Source organism: Camelina sativa, chromosome 11, assembly GCF_030686135.1.
Source record: "Camelina sativa cultivar CO46 ecotype springtype chromosome 11, ASM3068613v1".
Classification (NCBI taxonomy): Eukaryota; Viridiplantae; Streptophyta; class Magnoliopsida; order Brassicales; family Brassicaceae; genus Camelina; species Camelina sativa.
Genome location: NC_141890.1, coordinates 29,785,215 through 29,809,792, shown reverse-complemented (window position 1 = coordinate 29,809,792; position 24,578 = coordinate 29,785,215). Strand labels below are relative to the sequence as shown.

Sequence of the window (24,578 nt, the reverse complement as noted above, 5' to 3'; positions counted from 1 at the left end):
CAAGAATCGCTTAAGCGTCGAACAGTAAAACGGAGAAAGACAAAGCAAGGATCTTCTTCTACACCGAAGCAGTCAAAATTTGCAGAATCGAGTGACAAGAGGACAAGGGGAAAGTTTAGGTCTGATGTGTTTGTGTCAAAAGCTGCTCAAGCCAGGTATTCCCAGCTTATAACTAGGGAGTTTATAGAAGAAAGGAATTTAGATTTCTCGCAACCTGATGAATTTGAGATTTTTGATAAAATCATGGAGTTGGGATTACAAGAATCAGTTCAAGGGTTATCATTATATGTCAAGGAAGTGATATGTGAGTTTTATGCCAATTTACCAAACGAAAAGGCCAAAGATGGTGTTAAGGTGTTCATTAGAGGGCAGTGGTATGAATTCTCTCCTAGGATGATCAATGAGGCGTTTAATCTAGATTATTTGACTTTAGATGAGAACAAAGCCAGTGATGCGGTTAATAAGCTGAGTAAGAATGAGCTTGCAGTAGTTCTAAGTGGAAAAGATAAGTTGCCATGGTCGAAGTTGAAAGTTAGGGATCTTCCTGGAGAGGTTGCAGCTCTTTTGATGTTCGCGGCTTATAACTGGGTTCCATCTGGTCATCCGAATCATCCTTCAGTCGAACGTGCTCGAGTTGTGTATCAGCTGATTAAAGTTATTCGTTTTGATCTCGGACAGCTGATCTATGATCAGATTGTGGGTATGAAGTGGAGTGATCCTTCAAGGCGTGTGATTTTTTCTCAGACCATTTTTGGAACTCTTAAGATTCAGGATGGTCCACTTGAGTGGTCAAATGCAGAAGAAGAAGTTACAGCTAAGTTCTACACTAAAGATGTTCGAACTGGATATGCTTATGGGGTTAAACACGGGTTACTCACTGAGGATGGACATCCTATACCAGTTCAAGAACAAACAGATGAGGGATTTTCTTCGGCATCTGAGGTAATTCAGTTGGGTAGCATTCGTGTGCCACAGTTAGGTCAAGCAGATGAGGAGAGTTCATATGCAGCTTTGGTCGATACATCACAAGCTCTTCTGAGACTTACGAAAGTAGTACAGAGGCTCATACAGAATCATCCACTTTCCAAGATGATTTGAGTTGTTTTTAACTGTTGTATTCTCAAGCAGGGGGAGATGGAGAAGAAGCTGGTCTGAGATTCTGGGGGAGCTTTGAGCTTAGCTTTGTGTTTTCATTACAACTTTGGAAGTTTTTTCGGTGATCATTTTGGTTCATTTTGTTTGGATGTTTGACTATGGCTTAATGATCCGTTTTAGGATTCTGTTATGAACGGTTGACCTTGGTTTTAAGATATTTGTTTTATCTAAGCCAAAATTTATTTTGCTTGAGAAACACAAAGTTAAAAAGGGGGAGATTGAAGATGTGATATATGTTCAAAAGGTGAACTACTTCAGAAGAACAGAGTACAGGTACAAGAACAGAACATCGGGATGTTTATTAACAATCAAGAAGACTTACACAAGAGTAGAAGGCACGAGAAGCTTCTAGAAGAGTAAAGAACTTCATGTTTACAATAGGAATGTAAACATGAGGAAAGAAGGAAATTTCCTTAAACATAAAGGAAAAGGAAATTGTTCAATTCCTATTAGGATTAGAATAGGTAGATTGCCTATTGTGTGGCAAAGAACTAGTTCTATAAATAGGGTGCTAAGGCCGATTGAACACTTTAGCACAAACAAGAGAAAGTTAACCTAGCTACTAAGTTTTAGTCTTTAAGAAAAGAAAAGAGCTAAGAACTTAGAGAGAGCGTGAAGTTTCTTTAAAGAGAGTTTTGAGAGATTAGAAAATTGTTTATAACAAATTTGTAAACAGATTTTCTATTAATCAAAAGAGAGTTTAAAAAAATCATTGTTTCATAGATCAGATCATAAGTTCTCACACTTTCAAATAATGATAGCCAAATATTGGTGGGAGAAAGATCCAAGGAAAAAACCAATGCATTGGGTGTCATGGAAGAGAATGAGCACACCAAAGAAAGAAGGAGGATTAGGTTTGAGAGATATATAGCAGTTTAACCTCAGTCTATTGGGCAAACAAGTCTGGCGTATCCTGCAATCACCTCAAAGTTTGGTAGCTCGGCTATTGAAAGGCAGGTATTTTCCAGATTAAAACATTTTTAACGCTGGAAATGGTTATAAATCTTCATTCATCTGGAAATCCCTATTGGAAGGAAGAGACCTATTGAGGAAAGGAATGAGACTCTTGATTGGAAATGGTAGAAATACACATATTTGGGCTGATCCTTGGCTACTAACCCATCCTCCAAGAGCTCCGAGACGTATTGAACGTACTGGCTGGAACTTGGATGCTTTACGAAGAAATGTCAACCCGGAGGATATACACCTAATACAACAGATCAAAGTAATACCAACAGAACTGTCATATCTAATGGGATGGCATTATAATGACTCCGGGATCTATACTGTTAAATCAGGTTACTGGCTGGCAACTCATCTTGAAGAATATGGAAATTTAGACGGGGTGCCTTTAATACACCATGAACTGAAAGCTGCAATGTGGAAGACCAAAACCGCTCCGAAGCTAAAACATTTCCTTTGGAGAACCTTAACAAATGCTCTAGCAGTGAGAGCTGCACCGACACGTCGAGGGATAACAGATAGCTCCTTTTGTCCAAGATGTTTACAGACTGAAGAAACTATCTCACACCTTTTGTTTGAATGTCAACATGCGCGAGATGTCTGGAGGACACAACAAAATCTTTATACTGAGCTTTATGCACAAGATCATTATCTTGCTGAAAGGATTAAGATAATCATCGACCGCAACAATAATGATGAGTACACATTACTGGATCGACAACTTCCATTTTGGTTGCTATGGAGATTATGGAAAAGCATAAATTTGTGGCTGTATCAACAAAAAGTACATACTTGGCAAGAAGATCTGCATTTCGCACTAAAAGAAGCTATGGAATGGGTGGATATATGGTCGATAGAACAGACAAATCAAAGGTCAAGAGGACGGAATACAAGAACACCACTCTCACAATGGAGAAAACCACAAGAAGGGTTAATCAAATGCAATGTTGACTGCAAATTTGGAAAGAATGAAGCAGCATCACAAGCGGGATGGATATTCAGAGACTTCGATGGCTTTTTCATTAATGCAGGATGTAGCATTGGAATGAGATGCTCTGCACCAATCGAAGCAGAACTACAAGCGATGGTTATTGCAATGAACGAGTCATTGAGAAAAGGATTCACAAGACTAATCTCCGAAGAGGATAACCTCAAAGTCATGAGATTGATAAATGGCAAACAACAAAGCTTTAGATGGCATACATGGATACGGGAAATCAACCACCTGAAGCAGAACTTTGAAGAAGTCAACTTTCAATGGACAAGGCGTAACAACAACAAAGCTGCAGATATATTAGCCAAAACTCAATTTCAGAATCATTTGACTTTTATCTCTCATTCATATGTTCCAAGATTCCTTGTAAACATCTTCCATGAGGATCACACTCCCAATTAATTAATGCAAGCTGCTGTTTAAAAAAAAAAATAAAGAAGAAATTGAATTAATTGAAGTAATTAAAAAATGATACGGTTATAATTATAAATTAGTTTGAAAGTGGGTTAGTGGGAGTAAAATTAGAGATATAATTTTTCTACAATTTTTTTGTTTAGTTTTTTTACACATGTCATCTTTTTTTGTTATTTCTTTTTTTTTATATATAACTAAAATATAGAATATAAATATATGTGGCAAGAAATTTACCGGGCATGTGACTTTGTGATTTATAAGATAAAAGATATTTTATGTACAGTAAAACCTCTATAAATTAATAAGGTCGGGACCATAAAATTTTATTAATTTATAGAGGTTTTAATTTATCGATAAATTAATAATTATTAATTTATCGATAAATTAATATTTTATTAATTTATAAAGATATTTTCTCATTTTCATATTGAAAATTTTCTATTACAAAATAAGATACTTTTGTTATCATTCACATTTTTAAAAGTTTCTCTTAATTTATATTCTTGGTTATCGTAATAGGATGAATGTTAATTGTTTAATAGATTATCTAGGTAAAAATGAGAAATGTTAGAAGTTTAGAGTTTAGACAAATTTTTAACTATTATCCTTCATGGTAATGATGCAGTCGTAGAAGATATTGTGGTACCTTTAAAACCAATTACTAAAGAAGCAATTATCGCATCTATGACTCTTTACAATTTATGGATGCGATTTGAATATACAACAATGAAAAAATGAGAGATGAACTCCAACAAGAATACAAATTGAAAAATAGGCAAACAACAATAGAATCATATTTCACTAGATTTTTTTAGTATATATATATATATATATCAGTTTATATGATTCTTAATTTATGATATTGATGGGACCATATTTTTACATAGGATTTCCAAAAAAATTATTATCTTATTATTTTATCGAAATGTATCATTTTTTACACCGGCCCAAATCAGGACCGGAAGAATTTATTAATTTATAGCGAGTATTAATTTAAAGAGTATTAATTTATGGAGGTTCTTATATGCAATTTTTCGTATACGCATACACACACACTTGAAAGGAGTAAAATATAACAATGGGAGGATATAAAACTAACTACCAATAATCTTTGCAAGAACATGATCCTTCTGAGAAATGATGAAACCTCTTAGAATCTCTTATAATGATTCTCCTTTTTTCAATCAAAGATATTGCTTTTGCTGTTTCATGACAATCCCCACAAATTCTAAGATTCTTCCTTATGATAATTGGCTCATTTGGACTAATCACCAAGAGCCCAAACGCCATTGCAATCTTCTCACTATGTTGATTAATCATTTCCACTTTCACATCTTCATCAACATCATGCAATACAAACTCTGTTCTTGATTTAAATCCCAATTCACTTGTCATCTTCTTCCTAATCTTCTCTAGCTTCTTCTGTATCTTTTCTGATTCAGGATGAGACCAATCTCCCACAACAAACTTATGAATCTTATCACCATGTTCAATGTAGCTACACCCTGAAGCTCTTACGAGACCTTTCTGTTTCATCAGATTTCTTATTCTTGAAGCATCTTTCCATAGACCAGAAGCCGAATAGATGTTTGAGAGCATTACATAGTTTCTACCATCACAAGGTTCTAATTCAAACAATCTCTCTGCAGCTTTTGTTCCGAGTTGGGTATCTTTGTAAACCCTACAAGCACCAAGCAAAGCTCCCCAAACACCAGAACTTGCCTCCATTGGCATCTCTTTGATCAATCCATACGCATCTTGAAGAAGCCCCGATCTACCCATGAGATCAACCATACATGAGTAGTGATCTAACCTCGGCTCAATTCTGTATATTTTCGACATTGTTTCGAAATAATGCTTCCCTTCTTCTACAAGACCCGCGTGACTACAAGCATTTAACAAGTGCGTGAAGGTTACATGATCAGGACTAATACCATAGTGAACCATGAGCTCAAAATGCTTGATTGCGTCTCTACCAAACCCATGGGTGGCATAAGCAGCAAGCATTGCTGTCCACGCCATACTATCTGGAGAAGTAATCTCATGAAAAACCGTAGACGAATCCTCCAACCTCCCAAGTTTTGCATACAAGTCTAACAACGCTGTAGTTATACACTTGTTTCCATTGAACCCACAAAACATGATTATCCGTGAACTCCTTGCGCCAGTCTCACTACCCCGATGGCTTCACAGACACGGAGAACAGTCAGAAAAGTGGCTTGATCAGGCTTATGACCAACCCTTCTGCTCATGTTGAAGTAAACCAAACCTTCTAAGGCTAAACCATCTTGCAAGTGAATCACAATCATAGTATTCCACGAAACCAAATTCTTTACACTCAAATCCTCAAACAATCTGCAGGACGAACTCAAATCTCCAGTCTTTCCGTACCAATTGATAAGAGCATTCACAACTTTCACTTCCTCAAGTACACCAAACTTCATCACCAACCCATGCATGCAACGTCCTTCTTCTTTACTTCCCTTATGAACACAAGCCGAGATCATCGACAAAAACGTAACTTCATTGGGTCTAAACCCCACCTCAGATCTCATCATCATCCTAGACAACACCTCAAAACATTTCCCTAAATATCCTTTCACTGAATACCCAGATATCAACGAGTTCCAAGAGACTAAGTCTCTCTCAGGCATTTCATCGAACAGCTTCCCTGCACAAACATCACGACCCAATCTCAAGTAACATCCAACAAGCTGGTCCCCAATAAACCCATGGCGAAAACTCACATTCTTCTTCACTACTTTACAATGAAGCAAACGACACTGTTCAATGGAGACACAAGAGTTTATAGAAGCTATAAGTGATGAAACATACGCATCTACTAAACTCCAAGAATCTCGTTCTTGAACAAAACTAGGTCGGCTCAAAAAGCTCCGATGATATAAAAACCTGATCTTCAAACATGAATACACATTTGCTTTGATCATCATCTATCATCAAATCAAACATCGACACTTCAAACTTAAAGCCTTCTCCGTACAGCAGTTACTGTATTTAGTATTCTTTTGATTGTTTACATAATATATATCATAAATCATAGAGATTAATGAAAAATAGTTAACTAATGCAGTATTATAACAACTCATTATATAAAGAAACCAAGCTAGGGTAGGTTCACCAAAAGCCATTACAAGAACAGTGACCATCTTTGAAATGATGGAACCTGTTTCTGTCTCTCACAACGATCTCTCTGTCAAAAATCTTGGAGATCATCATAGAAACCTGATGACAATCCCCACAAACCCGAAGGTTCTTCACTATCCTAATCGGAACGTCTTCTTTCAAACTCATCATACCAAACGCAATCGCGGCCTTTTCGCTATGCAAACACAACGCATCCTCTTTCTCTTCTTCATCTATGTCGAACATGACAGGTGTCGTGTCGGCCTTATACCCAGCAAGTCTCAGCCTCCTCGAGATTTCTTTCCAAACCGCCTCAATTTCGGAATATCTCGGGTGAGATTTGTCTCCGACAAAGAACTCATGGACCTCTCCATTGACCTCCATTACACTGCACCCTGGTTGCTTTCTGACTCTTTTAGATTTCATCGACTGTCTAACGTGACTAACATTGTCCCAATCGTCTGAATCTGCATATATGTTTGATAAGAGGACATAAGCCCCGTGATTTGAAGTCTCTAGCTCAAGCATTTTTTTAGATGCAAGAACGCCAAGTTCAAGGTTCTTGTACATTCTAGATGCGTGGAGCACAGAACTCCAAACAGCAGCATGAGGCTTCATGGGCATTTGCTCGATGATACCCACTGCATCTTCTAGGCGGCCTGCACGAGCATACAAATCAACTAAGCAACCATAGTGATCAAGCTGAGGCTCTATCCCGAACTCATTCCTCATCGAATCAAAATGCCTTTGCCCTTCATCTACAAAACCAACCACACTGCAACCTCTAAGAACAGAGACGAATGTGACGGCGTTTGGAGTAACACCATCTTCTTTCATAAGAGAGAAAAGCTCGAGACATTTCTCCGCGTGCCCATTCATTGCTAACCCATTCAAGGCGCTACTCCATGTATACACATTCTTCTCTTCCAGACCCCAGAAAACTTCCATAGCCTTGTCCATGTCACCGCATTTTGCATACAAGTCGACCAACGTAGTACCAAGCCTCACAGTGATTTTGATTTTGTTTCTCTCTATGTAAGCATGAGCCCATCTCCCTTGGTCTAAAGCTCCCAACTGAGTGCAAGCCGATAAAACCGAAATCATAGAAACCCCATTGACTTTCACACCTTCCATCTGCATCAAATGGAACAGGTTAAGAGCTTCCCTTGATTCACCAATCTGAGCATAGCCAGAGATCATCGCATTCCAGGCAATCGGGTCTCTATCTGGCATCCCCTCAAACAACTTCCGCGCAAAAACGACATCCCCACATCTCGCACAGGCTGTGACCATAGCTGTCCGACACACAAAATCCGGGCAAGAAACCGAATTAAAAACCTTATGACAAGAATCCAGACAGCCAAGCTCACCATACAAAGAAATCAACCCGGTCTGGACATGCGGGTCATTGTCAAAACCACGTCTGATAGTCATACCATGAACTTGAAGCCCTGTCTCACGCATCCCTAACCCCGTGCACGCCTGAACCAAGAAGTTGACAGTGTAATTATCCGGCTTACTACCGTTTCCAGAATGAAGTATCCTCTTATAATAATCAAAGCTTTTCTCTGGAACAGGGCTTTTGCAATGTGCTCTAATCATAGAATTGAGAGCAAACAATGTAGGGTTATCAGACCTGTCAAGAATCTGATTCGCATAATCTAAGTACTTTTGGTCACTCAAAGCCACTGCCTTTACAAAATGACCCACGAGATGGTCATCGTTGAGTGTCCCATCAACTAAGAGCTTGGCATGGATTTGCCGGACTTCCTTAAACGTAGTGCCGGAATCCAAAAGAGCAATAACCGGATGTTTCAGAATTCTACTCATGACTATAATAACATCATCATCCTATACACCTGCAGCCATTTTAACGAAAGAAAGATCACAATCTATATAACTAGCTAAGCTGATGATCTTATCAAGCAATGGCATTTATTTGATTCAATGAAATCATAAAAGAGCTCAGTTGGACATTTTAGCAAGCACCTGGTGTGCAACCTTAAAGGCTCACTAAAATACAAACCCAGCCATCAGAAATTGATAAAGAGAGAATTTTTAACCTGATTTGACGGCCTATAAACTCTGCGCAAGTGAGATCTTTAGTTTCGGGTTGGAGGAAGCTCGAGCATATCAATTAGTTTATGAGTTTATAGACTCTTTCTGGAACTTTAATTTATTTGCCAATGCAACTTTCTGGAACTTGCTGCTTTGGTTAAATTACCCATCCTACCCTTTTTGGTAAGAGGCCAGAGCACAGTCATTTGCTTGGAGAAGTTAATAGAGTTACAAAGAAATTGCTGCAACTATACACAAAGTTTTGTACTTTACTTTCAAATACAAGGAAAGAACAAAACCAGAAGACACAGTACAAGGATCAAAAGACAATCCTGCTAAAGCTCTTGAAATAACTACAGACTATTACTGTTACTCTGCAACCGTTTCAGGAGCATCATCCTTCAGTTCCAACTACTCAACATTACTGTTATCTGGATGATCCTGGTTTCATGTGAACACACCGATCAGCATTGTGTGGTTCTTATTTGATCAACAGAGAAGACTTAAATGTTGGAGTCGAGGTAGTCTTTTGACAGCTGAGAATGCAGCAGAAGCTGATGCAAATGCTCTGCTTTATGCCGTAAAGCACCTCTCGGCACTGAATCACGAGATAACGTTCCTCATGGATGCACGAGACTACATGCTTCACCACCACTTAAAACGATCCAAAAGTACTCATTTTCTTCAAGTTATGCATCTGGCCACGAATAAGGGATACAAGTTTCATCGCATCAACGGTTGCTTCAGTTCTCAGGCAGATGATTTGGCAAAGAAGGTTGTTCCAAGACTTGGATCAAGTACTTACAAGATAAGCTGTTTGGAACAAACCCAAGTCTCTGCATTCTTTCTTGAAGCTCTAACACTTTATTATAACCACTTCCTGTATCACAAATCGCTTTAACAAGCGAATTGTAACTCTCTGTGTCAAAGATTCTAAACTCCATAGCAAATAAACCCAATAGACTCTCTGCTTTAACGAAATCCAGTTCCTTGCAGTATCCATTCACCAAAGCCCCGCAAATAAATGAATCTGGTTTCACTTCAGAATCAATCATTTCCGCCATCAAAGACTCAGCTTCACGGTTCCTACCAATCCTACATAAGCAGCCAATAAGAGCTCGGTATGACTTGACATCAAGTACTTGATTCTGATTTCTAAGTTTCCCTTTTAGAAGCAATGCCTCTTCAATAGCATCACAACGGCATAAAGATTCAATTAAGGTATTATAAGTCTCTTGTTTAGCCTCATGACCTTCCTCTTCGCTGATTCTTTCTAACAGATGCTTTGCTGCAAACGGTTTACCTTCCCGGCATAAACTTTCTATCACAAAGTCGCAAACTTCAAATGGGACATTAACCCTTAACTTTCTAAGCTCGACAACAAAATTAACAGCAGCATGTAACCGTCCTTCTCTCACAAACCCTTCAACTATAATCTTACAAGTAAACCTATCCGGAACAATGCTATTCCCAAGCATTTCGTGTAACAGCTTCTTCGATTGCTGCATCATCCCTTCTTTGCAATAAGCATATATAAGAGTATTGTAACAGATACAATCAGGCTTAATACCTCTGTCTACCATTCTGTGAAACGTCTGATGAGCTTCTCTAACGCTCCCGTCTTTACAAAGACCTTTGATAAGCGATGTATAGGTAACTAAATCCGGCACCACACGACGCCGATACATAATCTTGTACAAATAAAACGCTTCTTTCAACCTTCCTCTTCTACAGTAACTACTCACTAACGTGTTATAAGTAACCAAATCAGGCTCAAAACCTTCTTCTTCCATCTTCTCCAAAAAGTCATCAACTTCATGAAAACTCGAATCGTTGCAGAACACATTCGTAAGGATATTGAACGTATACGTGTTGGGATGGATTCCAACTCTACACATCACATTATAAACTTGCCAACAACCATCCATCAATTCAAGTTTCAGCAACCCATTCAAGAGATGATTACAAGTGACAACACTAACACGAAAACCGGAACTAATCACTTTCCTAAAAACCTTAAACCCTTGTTCAACCAAACCCAATTTCAGATAACCCTTGACAAGCATATCGAAAACAACAGGATCCCAATTGCATTCATCACTAGCAGAAACCAAAACACTGAACAAATCTTCATCTTCCTTAGAAGTCAAATCAATCAACTCACAGAGAAACTGCATAGCTAAAGGAAACTTCTTAGAGGAAGCAAGAATGTGAAGCAACAAACAGTAGTTACCAACATTAGGTCTCTTCCCTAAATCGAGTTTAACCCATTTAAAGAACGCAAGAGCCCGAGAAACATCAGATTGAAACCTAAGCAAAACCCTGGAGATTTCAGGATAACCCAAATGAGGAATCAGCGAATTAACCTCGTCACGAAGGCTGGGTAGTAAGACGGGATGGTCACGGTGGTTGAGAGCTGAACAGATAACATCTACGATTTTATTAGGGTTTTGAGTCTGGGGAAGTAGATTATAAAAGGGGTTGTATATGGGTTTGGGTATGTTACTACATCGCGGAACTATCGAAGAAGAAGAAGAAGACGAGAAAAATCGAAGCTTTGGAACTAGCTTCTTCATAGAGCGAGCGAGAACAGAGACTCAGAGACTCTCTGATACAGAGGAGAGACAGTTTTAGTTTTGAAGAAAAACAAAATAAAGTTTCATTTGTCCCACATCGGATGGAAAAGGAGTTTTGGTCAAGTATATATAATGAGAGGTGTGGTTATGAGAATGTGTTCGTAGAAAGGAGAGATGGTTGGCATCTCCTCTGACAGAGACGGGAATTGACCTACGGGTCTTCGAACACATCCGGTTAAGGCTCTCCACCCTCGCGGTGGATCTAACCCAATTTTTTTTAACAAAATGATACTCTGGATACTATTATAAATTTTGGTGATAATTGAATTTAACTTTTGCTTGTAAATTATTTTGAAGACATTGAAATTGAATTTTTGTGTATTTTGATAGTTAACCGGATTATCTTCCAAGTTATAGGGTCAATCAATAAAAATGATTTACAAAACAAAAAAGAAGAATAAAACTCAGACAAGAAATAAAAAATGTGAACTACAAAACCCAAACCAGATTAGGAAAATGTGATGTGTCCCTATTTTATCTGGCCGGTTCAACCGAATCATCAGACATCACAGACTAGTGGGACTTTCCGGTTTTAAAATTGCCAGATGTATTGGCACTAAACCAAAACCAAAGAAACGTTCAGATCGCGGGTTAACCAATCGGACCAAACAATTCGGATAGGACGTGAAACACACAAAAATTAAAAATGCTAACAATTTTGTGATGAAGCAAAGAGTGGCGAGGAATGATCGAAAATGTTAGAAAAAAGGATTTGAAAAGCTCTATGTCTCTCCTAGTTTTATATGGTAACAACTTGTAAAAAATGTAATACAAGTGGTAAAGGAATTACCAACAATTTGAATCTCGACCTATAGTAGAAACAAAACTGTCATTATTCCACGATTAGGGAGGAGAGACTCTATAATTGAAATTGAGGTCTGTGTTGATAATATGTATGATGATGAATGGGGCTTACGAAGAATGAAAGGGAGAAAGCCTTTTAACTAAATAGGCCCATTAAGGATGTTAACATTGTTCTGATATCCCACATCGCTCAGGTTAAGAACATTGTCCCTTCGGAGACATCTGATAAAATTGGATCGATACAGAGAAGATTAGCATGGCCTGCGTCAAGGATGACACGCACAAATCGAGAAATGGTCCAAATTTTTTTGGCCAAAAATTTTCCAGATCGATTCTTCGAGTGTTTAACGTTTTTTGGAGAACCCTAAAATTTTACTTAATAACTAGAACTGGACCTTGTATAAGCTTAAAAAATTTGATTGGTTTGTTGTTGCAGAGTCCTAATGGTCGGAGAGATTTTCTGTCTCTGTCTATTTTGAGGCGGCGACACAACTAATTCGTCTTTATTAACCAGATTACGGTTACAAATTGTATTAAGCGAGATTTTGGTTAGGTAAATAAACCAACAGATTCGACCTATGCCGTTACCATCTAGTTCGCACCCAGTTAGGTCTTCCTTTGCAGGATTGGTCGCACGGATGTCTGACAGGTTAACAATTTTTTTGCCTCTTTTTGTCCCTTGAACTTATTGGATTAAAGTGTGATTAACCTCATTTCTACATTGTTTTGTTTTGTAATGTTGACCATTATTGCAAAGAAGTCGATTGCTCAAAGATTATTGTTTGGTGTCATGAGATGGAGAGAGCATGGAATCTGATGAACCATGACCGTGCGATCAGAGCGTGATTAATGGCTAAGATCATCTTTGGATGCATACTGTGTTGTAGAGGATCATTATTCGGCTCGGTTCTACCTTGTCGGGGTGGTCGCACGGCGGTCTGACAGGTTTCTTTTACTTTTTATTTACTTTGAATTTGAATAAAAAGAAACTGAAATTGAATTTTTTTTTTTTAATCGTCTGCATTTCAATATAGAATAACGGTTCAACAATGGAAAGGTTCAATAATGAATTTTTTTTTTGTTTTATTTACTTTTTTAGCAAATTAAATAAATGTTTTCAAAGCCGATCGAGATAGTTAACCAAGACTATCTTCCAAGTTGTTGGGTCAATCAATAAAAATGATTCACAAAACAAAAGATAAGAATAAAACTCAGATGCGTGAATGCCCTTGTCGTTGAAGATGTCTTTGGGCGATCGATTTGGCGATCGTCATTGTTCCTTTCTAAATCTTCTGTCTCCGATCGTGTTTCAGATCAGGAGTTTGATTCTGACCGAGATTTTTCTTCAATATGTTTTGGGGAACTATTTCGGCGGTTTTGTTCTGTCAATTAAAGTTGACAGTTATCGTTCTCCCTCTTCCACGGGAGATAACTGCCAACCGAAACCGCCATGGAAACCCTATAAATCTTCACTTTTCCCTCGCTATTTCTCAATCATCTTTACTTCTTTCATTTCCAATTGCATCTCTCCATCACAAATGAGTGATTACATTCATAAATCCGTTCAAGACCTTGACTTGGGCATTGATGATGCCCCGGCTACACTTCCACCGGAGTTCCTCTCCCGTGCGATCTCTGTTAACCGGCACACCCTAGTTGTCACCCCTGTCAACCCACGCAAACAGAATCTTCGTGCTTTAATCAGGCAAATGCCACGGGTTTGGGGTTTCACGGATGAATGTGTGGGACGTATTCTTGAAGGAGGGCGTGTTCAATTCCGTTTCCAATCTGAAGACAGTCTAAACTTGGTGTTGCGAAGAGGACCGTGGTCTTTTAATGACTGGATGGTTACCACTCACCGGTGGTATCCTAACATAAGTGAGACCAATATGAAGATCATACCCTTTTGGGTCCAAATTCAAGGTATCCCAACCCTTTGTTTAACAAATGCAATGGCTAGGTGGGTAGGGAACAAGATAGGCTATGTCTCAGAGGTTGATTATGATGAAAATCAAAACCAAGTAGGGTCTGTTCGTGTTAGAATAGATTGGAACATTGATGACCCTCTGCGTTTTCAGAGGAACATTCAGTTTATTGCTGATGAGAACACTGTTGTTAAGTTTCGTTATGAACGTTTGAGAAACTTCTGCACCAAATGTGGTTCTCTGAAACACGATGCAAAGGAGTGTTCCCTTAACTTTGATGATATGGGGTCTGATGGTTCAGATAACGATAGTGATGATAATGATCAAAATGATGGTGACAAAAACATGTCTGATGCAAACACTCTTCCTTCTATCGACCCGGCAAAACTCGTTCCTGGTCTCAACATGGCACCACCAGAAACTGCTCCGGGTCAAGGTTACGCTTCCCAACCGGTGGGAAACCAGGCTTTATCTAGTATTTTTGTAGACACTGATCTCACTGTTGAACGCATTCGCTATCTCAATGCTAAGTACACTAGACAGGGTGCCGATTACCATGGTCCTAAGAGTCTTCTTGATGAAAGCTCCGACGATGCTCAGACTGACTTTGTCTTCAAGAAGCGGAAGAGGGTACACTTTGAAACTCAGTTCAACAAAGCAGAGGCTGCAGAGGAGTGGATGGTCCTGAATCGACTCCGACACAAATGCCACCGTACAGACTCGGTGGGCTCATGCTCTGTTAACAAGCGATTCGACGGAGGCACGGGGGGCCCGATACCCCCAGACATTCAAATATGAAGATCCTCTCCTGGAATTGCCAAGGCATTGGGCCACCTCTAACTATATCTCGTTTAAAAAAACTCTGTTTTAATACTAAGTGTGATGTACTCTTTCTTTCTAAAACTCTGAATAACTCTGATGTACTATCTAAACTTATGTGTGATTTAGGATTCTCAAACTGTATTATCCAGCCCCCTCATGGTAGGAGTGGTGGTTTGGCTCTGTTTTGGAAGGATTCTGTGAGCTTATCCTTGATCTCCAAGGATGAGAGACTCATTGATGTATCTGAACGTTACGAACTCTGGCAACGACTTGAATTCTTAGCGCTCTCACGCAATGGTTCTTGGATACTGATAGGCGATTTTAATGAGATTATTTCCAACAATGAAAAAATTGGGGGACCACCTAGAGCAGAATGGACCTTCCGTGATTTTAGACATATGATATCTACATGTGACCTGCAATATGTTCAAACTAGAGGAAACCCCTTCTCATGGGTTGGAGAACGCCATACACATATGGTACAATGTTGTCTCGACAAAGCTATGATCAATTCTGCAGGCGCTGCTTATTTTCCCAATGCAGAGGCTATATTCTTGGAATATACAAGCTCAGACCATAAACCAATCTTACTGAATCTAAAAGACAGGGTGAGACATAAGAGATGGATTTTCCACTTTGATAAACGTCTTTTAGATGAACCAAATTTTCAGACGATAGTCCAAGAAGGTTGGCTGTTTGATAATAACAGTACTGATACACCTATCAGTGAACGTATCAAAAACTGCAGACAGAACATGGCGAAACTAAAGCGGGATGTACAACTGAACTCAGAACAACGCATTACCTTGATTCAAAGTCGTTTAAACTTTGCAATGGAAAGCTTACATCCAGTTTTGAGAGGAACGATCCAACAGTTACATGATGAGCTAACGAAAGCATACGGAGATGAAGAGAAATATTGGCAGGAAAAGAGTAGAAATGAGTGGATGACCGCGGGAGATCAAAACACAAGTTATTTTCACGCATGTGCAAAATCAAGATTCGCCAAAAAATTTATTTCTTCTATTTCTGATGATCAGGGTAACCTCTATCAGGGAGACAAAGATATTGGGGAACATGCTCAAAGTTTTTTCACAAAGATCTTTACACCTACAAACCATCAAGTCTCCCCGTCAGTCTTTGCTGATTTCGAAACAAGAGTATCAGAGGAGGCAAATGATAATTTAACAAAAGCTTTTACCAATGATGAGATCTACAATGTTGTATGTTCAATTGGGGATGATCGAGCCCCATGACCAGATGGTTTAACAGCAAGGTTCTACAAGGCGTGTTGGGAGACTGTTGGTCCACATGTTATCAAAGAAGTTCTTGCTTTCTTTGACACTTCGTTCATGAAACCAAGCATAAACCACACTAACATTTGCATAATACCTAAGATTGAAAATCCACAAACACTATCGGATTACCGCCCAATAGCTTTATGCAATGTTCTTTATAAAATAGTGTCAAAATGTTTAGTGCAACGACTGAAACAACATCTCAATGAAATAATCTCCGACGCACATGCAGCTTTTATACCGGGACGAATTATTCAAGATAATGTCATGTTAGCACACGAAGTTATGCATTCTTTAAAAACCAGAAAACGAGTCTCGCAGAACTACATGGCTGTAAACACGGATGTTAGTAAAGCTTACGATCGTGTTGAATGGAGTTTTCTAGAAACAACTTTGAAACTTTTTGGTTTCTGTGACAAATGGATTAAATGGATTATGGCGGTAGTGACATCAGTAAATTACTCTGTTCTGATCAATGGGGCTCCTTATGGTCATTTCCAACCAACAAGAGGAATAAGACAAGGAGACCCTTTGTCACCATACCTATTCATCCTCTGTTCTGACATTCTTAGTCACCTAATCTCTTCAAGTGAACGAGAAGGACTTCTGCAAGGCATTAGAATTGGTAATGGTGCTCCAAGTATCACACATTTACAGTTCGCAGACGACTGCTTATTCTTCTGCCGTGCTAACAACAAAAACAGCCAAGCTTTGAAAGATATTTTTGACATTTATGAGTACTACTCAGGCCAAAAAATTAACACCTCCAAATCAATGATCACTTTTGGAAGTCGTGTCTTTGCAAGTACTCAAACAAGACTGAAGTCAATCTTAGAAATCCCTAATCATGGTGGAGGAGGCAAATATTTAGGACTCCCGGAGCAATTTGGTCGTAAAAAGAGAGAAATGTTCGAATATATAATAGATAGAGTTAAGCAACGAACCTTCGGTTGGACTGCAAAAAAACTATCTCCTGCAGGCAAGGAAATCATGTTAAATTCAGTGGCTCTCTCTATGCCAGTCTATGCTATGAGTTGCTTCAAATTGCCAATAGGAATAACTACAGAAATAGAATCTCTCCTCATGCAATTTTGGTGGGAAAATAACTCAAACCGACGAAGTATTCCTTGGATTGCTTGGAAAAAATTACAAACACCAAAGAAGGAAGGGGGTTTGGGATTCAGGGACCTAGCAAAATTTAATGATGCTCTCTTGGCCAAGCAAGCATGGCGTTTAATATAATACCCTAACTCACTTTTTGCGCGAATCATGAAACATAGATACTACAGGGATGAGTCCATTCTAGATGCAAAAGAAAGAAAAAAACAGTCAGACGGTTGGTCTTCTATTTTGATTGGACTAGAAATAATAAAAAAAGGTTCACGTTACATTGTAGGTGATGGAAAAACAATACGTCTAGGAGTAGATAACTTTCTCGACACTGCATAATGTAATCTCGAATGACAGAGGTTTTAGATCGTGGGACACACACCAGTTATCATTATTAGTCGATCAGCAAGAGGAGGAGCTAATCAAAAACATTTACCTTTCTCAAGATGAACAACCTGACAATCTTATTTGGAATTATACGCGTTCGGGAGAATATACGGTCAAAACCGGCTACTGGTTTACCACACACTATCCCTTTGATCCAGGAGTTGTACCTAATATCCCACATGGCTCTGTAGAATTAAAAAAATAAAATTTGGAAACTCAAACTTCTTCCTAAAATAAAACATTTTCTCTGGTGAGTTGTTTCACAAGTTATTCCAACAAAAACAAGGTTGCGGACAAGGGGTATGAATATTGATCAAATGTGTTCAAGATGTCACCAAACTGAGGAAACTATCCATCATGCATTGTTCTCATGCCCTTTTGCTACAATGGCCTGGAGATTCTCAAATAACAAGGTTGGTCTTCTATTTTGATTGGACTAGAAATAATAAAAAAAGGTTCACGTTACATTGTAGGTGATGGAAAAACAATACGTCTAGGAGTAGATAACTTTCTCGACACTGCATAATGTAATCTCGAATGACAGAGGTTTTAGATCGTGGGACACACACCAGTTATCATTATTAGTCGATCAACAAGAGGAGGAGCTAATCAAAAACATTTACCTTTCTCAAGATGAACAACCTGACAATCTTATTTGGAATTATACGCGTTCGGGAGAATATACGGTCAAAACCGGCTACTGGTTTACCACACACTATCCCTTTGATCCAGGAGTTGTACCTAATATCCCACATGGCTCTGTAGAATTAAAAAAATAAAATTTGGAAACTCAAACTTCTTCCTAAAATAAAACATTTTCTCTGGTGAGTTGTTTCACAAGTTATTCCAACAAAAACAAGGTTGCGGACAAGGGGTATGAATATTGATCAAATGTGTTCAAGATGTCACCAAACTGAGGAAACTATCCATCATGCATTGTTCTCATGCCCTTTTGCTACAATGGCCTGGAGATTCTCAAATACCAATGCTTTAAACATCAACGATTTACCAGAATCTATAAAGGACATCATTAGTCAACTAGTTTCCCACTATTCACAGAGTGCTAATATATTCAACTCAGTTCTGCCGTTCATTCTTCTATGGCGAATCTGGAAAGCAAGGAACAATCAAGTCTTTAATGATTACCGGGAGAGCCCATCTAAGACAGTGTTACAATCGAGGTCTGATACAAAGGAGTGGATTACACATTTAAAACCTTCAAGGAGTGGACAGACATCTACTGAATCAAACATCAATTGTTGGTCACCTCCGTTGCAACCATATCTCAAATGTAATTTTGATGCTAGTTATGATTCGCATACCCGTCAAGCAACAAGCGGCTGGATATTTAGAAACTATCAAGGAGAAGCCAAAGCATGGGGTGCAACAAGATTAAGTAATGCTGGATCACCTTTAGAAGCTGAAACAAAAAGTCTTCTTATTGCTATGGAGCAAACCTGGATAAGAGGATATCAAACAGTGATCTTTGAGGGAGATTGTGAAGTCTTGATCAAACTGGTTAACGGTCAACTCTTGAATGTTTCTTTATCAAACCTTCTCAATGACATAAAATTTTGGTCCTCTAAATTCCATAAAATTTACTTTGAATTCAATAGGAGAGAAAGCAATAGAGTGTGGCACATGTTTTAGCTAAATTTGGTTGTCCTGATACTCAGTATTACTCTAATACTGTCTTTGTGCCAAATTGGCTGATTCAAACTCTCTGTAATGATTTCCATTAATTAATATATATCATTTGTGGAAAAAAAAAAAAACTCAGATTAAAAATAAAATATGTGATGTGTTCACTACAAAACCCAACCCAGATTAGAAAAATGTGATGTGTCCGGTTTTAAAATTGCTATATGTACTGACACTAAACCAAAACCAAAAAAACCAAAATTGCTATCTGGTCGGTTCAACCGAATCATCGGATATCACAGATTAATATTGAGTTTTTGTGGGATTTTCCGGTTTTAAAATTGCTATATGTACTGACACTAAACCAAAACCAAAAAAACGTTCAGATCGCGGGTTAACCAATCAGACCAACAATTCGGATAGGGCGTGAAACACACAAAAATTAAAAATGCTAAACAATTTTGTGATCTAAATTCATAGCCAAACAAGAAAATGAAGTAAAACTTAAACAGAAAAAAAAAAAAAAAAAAAAAACTAGAACCAAATATTATATTTCATAAATAAATATGTGAATATTAGTGGCAATACAAAATCAACCACTGAAAAAAATAATCCTCACTTAATTAAAAAGCCAACATAAATTGTTCATACTCTCAGAAACCATGAAAAAAAAAGGCTCGGAGTTGTTTCGAAAACTCAACGAACGGTACTACAGAGTTTAGAAGGAAAACAAATAAGGACCTTCAAATTCTCTAAAACAAATACTCAATAGAAGACAAACCCTCTGGACCAGTCCAAGGCACTTGCACCATCACCATTGAGTCTTCATACACAAACTCAACAACTCCACCATCAATTAAGCAGCTCACAGGTTTTCTCGATGCATAAACCCTAAACTCTCCCGCACCAAAAACACCAATCTCAACAGATTCATCGTGGTGCACCAGAGAACTGATCGCACCGCTTGTGTTAAGCATGTTAACCAGTCCAATCGGAGCAAACCGGACTGATTTACCCTCAATGGTTACAACAGGAGAGACAGTGATCAGCTCAAACTTGAAAGGCTCTAAAGTGAGCTCCAGCTCGTCGTTTAGTCCAGACAACACCAGCTTCTTGGACTGAGACAAGAACAAAGCAAACTCTTCAACGTTTGCAATGGAGATTGGGTTCGTGCCACTGTTCCATTCAACGTCATTAGGTTTTGTTGTGGCGGTTAGCGTGTTAACACATTCAGAGAAACACTGGTTGCGTCTGGTTTCTCTGCACCATCCTCCTCCTTGACAGTTGAATGCTCCGATAACTCCAGTGAACTGTTGTGGACGAAAAAAAAGACAGATCAAGAAACAAGATTGTAATGAACGACAGGAGCTTCTGAATCAAGAACGAGTCAAATCAGATGGACTCAAAAGCACCATTTAATCTCTAACCAGACTATTTAATAAGAACTTCGACCAATAGCAACTACAATATTCAGATTCAGTCAAGAGTATACAATTTGCTAAGACCAAACTATACATTCATTTCAAATAAAAATGGAGGTTCTAATGGATCCTACTTGCTTAAACCTTAATCATGCTACTTAGATTTTCAATTATATAAGCTCATAAAAAGAAAGCATTGTTTACCTTGTTCAAGTTCCAAATCTTGAGCATTGTTTTGCCATCATGAAGAGGGTCTTCAAAGAGACGGTCACGAGTTGGGAGAGCATAGTACTCACACCTCAAAATCGAACCGTTGGGCAAAACGAGGCGTTTCAAGAGATCGAAATCGTGCTTGCCCACACAGTCACTGACGTAAATAGGCCCGCCCGAAATGGCACGAGAAGCAGCATGGAACTCAGCACAAGGGTGTGTGGACTGAAACATGTCCCAATCAGGCTGGATGAAGTTTCCCATCCAGAGACTGTTGTATGCACAATGGACCATGTGACATCCTTGTAGCCAAAACGTACCGTTTGGATCGCCAGATGGATCAGTGCACCAAAAGTCATCACCTAATTCCCATAATAATATCAAATAAAAATAATTAATTTATACTTCTCTTCAAACAATTCAATATGAAAATAGTCAAATTTTTATAAATTAAAAAATAAAAGTAGATAAAAGACTTACCGACACGACCAAGAGCGATGGCTTCAGTTCCAAGGAACATGAAGTCATTACAATGCTCCATGCTTGCAATAACGCCGTTACCATTAAAATGCTTATTCACTGACGACGTTAACCCCTTGAAGTAAGCTTTCGCCATGTCAACTCTCCCGCCATATTTCTCACACAACATCTCCAAAATCTGTAATTAAAAAAGCAAAGCCACGTGTTAAAATATCAACAGAGAAACGGAAAACCACAAAACAATCCGTTAACTCAGACGGAAAACTTACGTGAATGACATCAACTTTAACGCCGTCAATACCGGAGTTTTGAAGATGAGAGTGAAGACCTTCATAGAACTCTTTCGCCAAGTCCGGCGACGCAAGTCCGATTCCAGTCTCGATGATCTTGTCGACGGCGAGATCTTCCATCGTGAGTTTAAGTCCCGGCGTAAGCTCTGGCCGGATGATAGTTGACGGAGGCAGAGTCGGGGCATCGGGACGGAGACCTCCCCAGTACCCACAAAGCGCGTGCCAGACGTAGATGTAATCGACGGTGGAGAATTCATCTTTCAGATCTCTGACGAAAGCTTTCATCCCCACGTCGTTTTGATCTTTCGGAGACACGTAGTCTTTGAATTTGTGGTTCTCTTCAAACTTCAGAAGCCTGTCAAACCAAATTAAACCGGTGTGAGGATTATAACAAACAAACCAAAATCTCGGTTATAGAATCCGGTTTGATTAAGTCAGAACAAAATCTCGGTTATAACTAATTATTAGCTAATATTCAATCCAATTCGGTTTAAAATAAGGTTTATATAAACCGGTATATGAGTATTTCAACACTAGTCTAATCTAATCTAACATTAGAGTCCAGTTTAATTGAACCAACATAAAATCATAGTGATTATATAGGATTTAATCATAAGACCGAGTAAACTAAACTTATACCGTTTAAAATAACAAACAATTGAAAAACTTGAGAGGGTAAACCGGATTAAACCAACCTGCAGGGCATTTGTTCACCGGCGACGGTAATATTCATCCCTTCGACATCAATACCATCGGCATCATGTCCAATCGATTGCCAACCGTCGTCGATAAGCACCAAACCCGGCGGACAACCACCGTCGACTAGGCACTTCACACCTTTATGAACACCTTCAGGGTTCACGGTCAAGTAAAAAGCGTCCCAAGTGCACCACCCGAACTTGTCGACGATCCCCGGCGGCGATTTCTCATCAAGAAGCTTGAAGGTGTTCATATGAACCCTAATCACTTTCATCGCGTCTTTCACGAGCTTGAACGGGTCGTCTCCGGCGTGGACGTAAACGATCTGACGAAACTCCGACCCGGTTACTTGGGTCGACCCGGATTCCACACAGACCGCCACATCATCGTTTTCACCGGATGTGAAAGACGAACGGAAGGGGCCTTCAAGAAGTGGTAACAAGAGGACGTAAGGACGACCCGACCCGGATCCGGATTCAGAATCCGACCCGGAGTTATCAAGAATGATGATTTGGGTCTCGTTCTCGATGTCGCGGCCGTTTGACCCGACCCAATGAGTGGTCCACCAAACCTTGAAACGGAATATGCTCATGAAACGAATGTTCTTGAGTTTTCCGATGGATGCCACGTGGTGGCTCTTGAGCTCACCGTCGAGGTTAAACCCGACGAATGAACCGGCGGAGACGTCAAGAGGTACGCCGTCTTTGTCGTTTAAGTAGGGTGAAGGGGTGAGGGTGACGTTGGTGGGAACATCGGTTAAGATGACGTGACCATTGGCTAAGAGATTGGAATCTTCTAACCGGAAAAGAGGCTTTCCGGTAAAGTCAACGCCGTTGATACCGGAATCGGACTTTGTCAAACTCGGTGGAGCCATGTTTCCGGTGAAGTTGTAAGGCTTTAGACAAAAGGTTGAAGTTGTGTATTTAGGTTAGGATGGATGATGAGGTGAAGGAAGTAGAGAATTTATAGAGATTATGAATCTTTAATACTTTCCCAAATTTGATTATTCGATAAGATTACGGGTTGAGAGAAAGATTAGAAATGGTCATATATAGTCATAGATTTATTGTATGTCGACCACATGTATGGAATGTAGTGAGAAAGTGAAACCTTCGTCTTCCTTTTTCTTGTATTTTATTAGTTTATTGACCTTTACACAATTTGATATCATTATTTTGTTTCTTTCTAAATCTTTTACGTGGCTGGATTGATTTGCGACCATTATTAGATTTGGTCGTTGGTAATTAATTAATAAGAATAGAAATAAAATATTATATAGATGGTTCTAGTCACATGGGCTCTTAACAAATTTCTAAACTTTATATATTGCATCATAATTGCGACTTTTATCGACCTACCGACAAATGTAAACTTTCACGGATCAACCAATGAATATAACTCAATATTTAGTTTTTAAATATTCAATCAATTTGTTTCGTTCGTTACATTTTTGATATGGAAATAAACTAGAGGAAGAAAACGTTACAAATCCTAAATTGTCAAAATATTAAATTGATTCGGATGATTAATGTTTTAAAACGCTTATAGGAATTAGTTAGATTGAGTGATATCGTCACATTCCTATTGTGTACCAAAAACATGAGCTTTCCGTATTTAATTCGGGTCTTTCTTTTTTTCTTCTTTTTTTAGACCGGTCTATTAACTCAAATAATTTTATCATAGAAGACAGGATCCTATTTTTTGAATGCCAAAATAAAATGGTCGTTTCTCGTATTATATTTGTTTAGGGCTTTTTCAATTGCATTATGTACAAATCTCCTACGCAAGTAAATAAATGTGTGATAGTAAAAACAAAAAACACTAATTGACGCTTAAGTCAGTTACCAAACCACAAAACTTGGTTTACCATCGATTGTGAGTCTGACGACAAATAGGTAAGAGACTAGATGAGGAAGAATAATTCAAGGATTAAAACTAATTCGTTTCTGGTTTTTGACATTTCATTTTAGAAAAACACTACTTTCTATGTGATTATATATTAGTTAATTTATATATTTGAATATGCATGTGCTGATCATATTTTAGAATATGCATGTGTGGAAAATAATTAAAGCCTTTTATTTTTTTCTATCGTCTATAGTAGAATGTATTTGTGATGAATAATTA

General features: G+C 38.6%; 3 protein-coding genes, 2 non-coding genes and 2 pseudogenes across 6 annotated transcripts; 3 read left to right on the top strand and 4 right to left on the bottom strand.

Annotated features, from left to right (window-relative positions):
• Window positions 1-4,532: 4,532 nt before the first annotated feature.
• On the bottom strand, window positions 4,533-6,477 carry LOC104724397 (pentatricopeptide repeat-containing protein At5g40410, mitochondrial pseudogene; annotated as a pseudogene). Its single transcript, XR_015572857.1, has one exon. The product of XR_015572857.1 is annotated as a pentatricopeptide repeat-containing protein At5g40410, mitochondrial pseudogene (transcript).
• Window positions 6,425-8,500, bottom strand: LOC104724396 (putative pentatricopeptide repeat-containing protein At5g40405). Its single transcript, XM_010442878.3, has one exon. It carries the CDS (start codon window positions 8,498-8,500, stop codon window positions 6,662-6,664), a length of 1,839 nt encoding a protein of 612 aa, XP_010441180.2. The 3' UTR covers window positions 6,425-6,661.
• Window positions 8,501-8,933: 433 nt separating this feature from the next.
• LOC104724395 (pentatricopeptide repeat-containing protein At5g40400) lies at window positions 8,934-11,304 on the bottom strand. The gene has a single exon (XM_010442876.3). The coding sequence runs from the start codon at window positions 11,302-11,304 to the stop codon at window positions 9,472-9,474; it is 1,833 nt and encodes a 610-aa protein (XP_010441178.2). The 3' UTR covers window positions 8,934-9,471.
• A 155-nt stretch (window positions 11,305-11,459) lies between these two features.
• On the top strand, window positions 11,460-11,582 carry LOC147934592 (U6atac minor spliceosomal RNA). The gene has a single exon (XR_015573512.1). It is a non-coding gene; the product is annotated as a U6atac minor spliceosomal RNA (small nuclear RNA).
• Window positions 11,583-12,374: 792 nt separating this feature from the next.
• LOC147934591 (U6 spliceosomal RNA) lies at window positions 12,375-12,476 on the top strand. Its single transcript, XR_015573230.1, has one exon. It is a non-coding gene; the product is annotated as a U6 spliceosomal RNA (small nuclear RNA).
• Window positions 12,477-13,706: 1,230 nt separating this feature from the next.
• On the top strand, window positions 13,707-19,452 carry LOC147934590 (uncharacterized; annotated as a pseudogene).
• Window positions 19,453-19,886: 434 nt separating this feature from the next.
• LOC104732789 (putative galactinol--sucrose galactosyltransferase 5) lies at window positions 19,887-23,569 on the bottom strand. The gene is made up of 5 exons (XM_010442875.3): window positions 22,448-23,569; window positions 21,732-22,107; window positions 21,463-21,640; window positions 20,977-21,344; window positions 19,887-20,661 (listed from the first exon to the last, which is right to left on the bottom strand). Exons 1-5 carry the CDS (start codon window positions 23,323-23,325, stop codon window positions 20,104-20,106), a joined length of 2,358 nt encoding a protein of 785 aa, XP_010441177.2. The 5' UTR covers window positions 23,326-23,569; the 3' UTR covers window positions 19,887-20,103.
• Between the last annotated feature and the right edge of the window lie 1,009 nt (window positions 23,570-24,578).

Coding starts and splice junctions, on each gene's coding strand:
- LOC104724396 (XM_010442878.3), bottom strand. CDS start 8,500: ATGAGTAGAATTCTGAAACATCCGGTTATTGCTCTTTTGGATTCCGGC.
- LOC104724395 (XM_010442876.3), bottom strand. CDS start 11,304: ATGAAGAAGCTAGTTCCAAAGCTTCGATTTTTCTCGTCTTCTTCTTCT.
- LOC104732789 (XM_010442875.3), bottom strand. CDS start 23,325: ATGGCTCCACCGAGTTTGACAAAGTCCGATTCCGGTATCAACGGCGTT. Junction 22,108..22,447: donor GGTGAACAAATGCCCTGCAG/GTTGGTTTAATC, acceptor TTGGTTTGACAG/GCTTCTGAAGTTTGAAGAGA. Junction 21,345..21,462: donor CATCGCTCTTGGTCGTGTCG/GTAAGTCTTTTA, acceptor TATGGGAATTAG/GTGATGACTTTTGGTGCACT.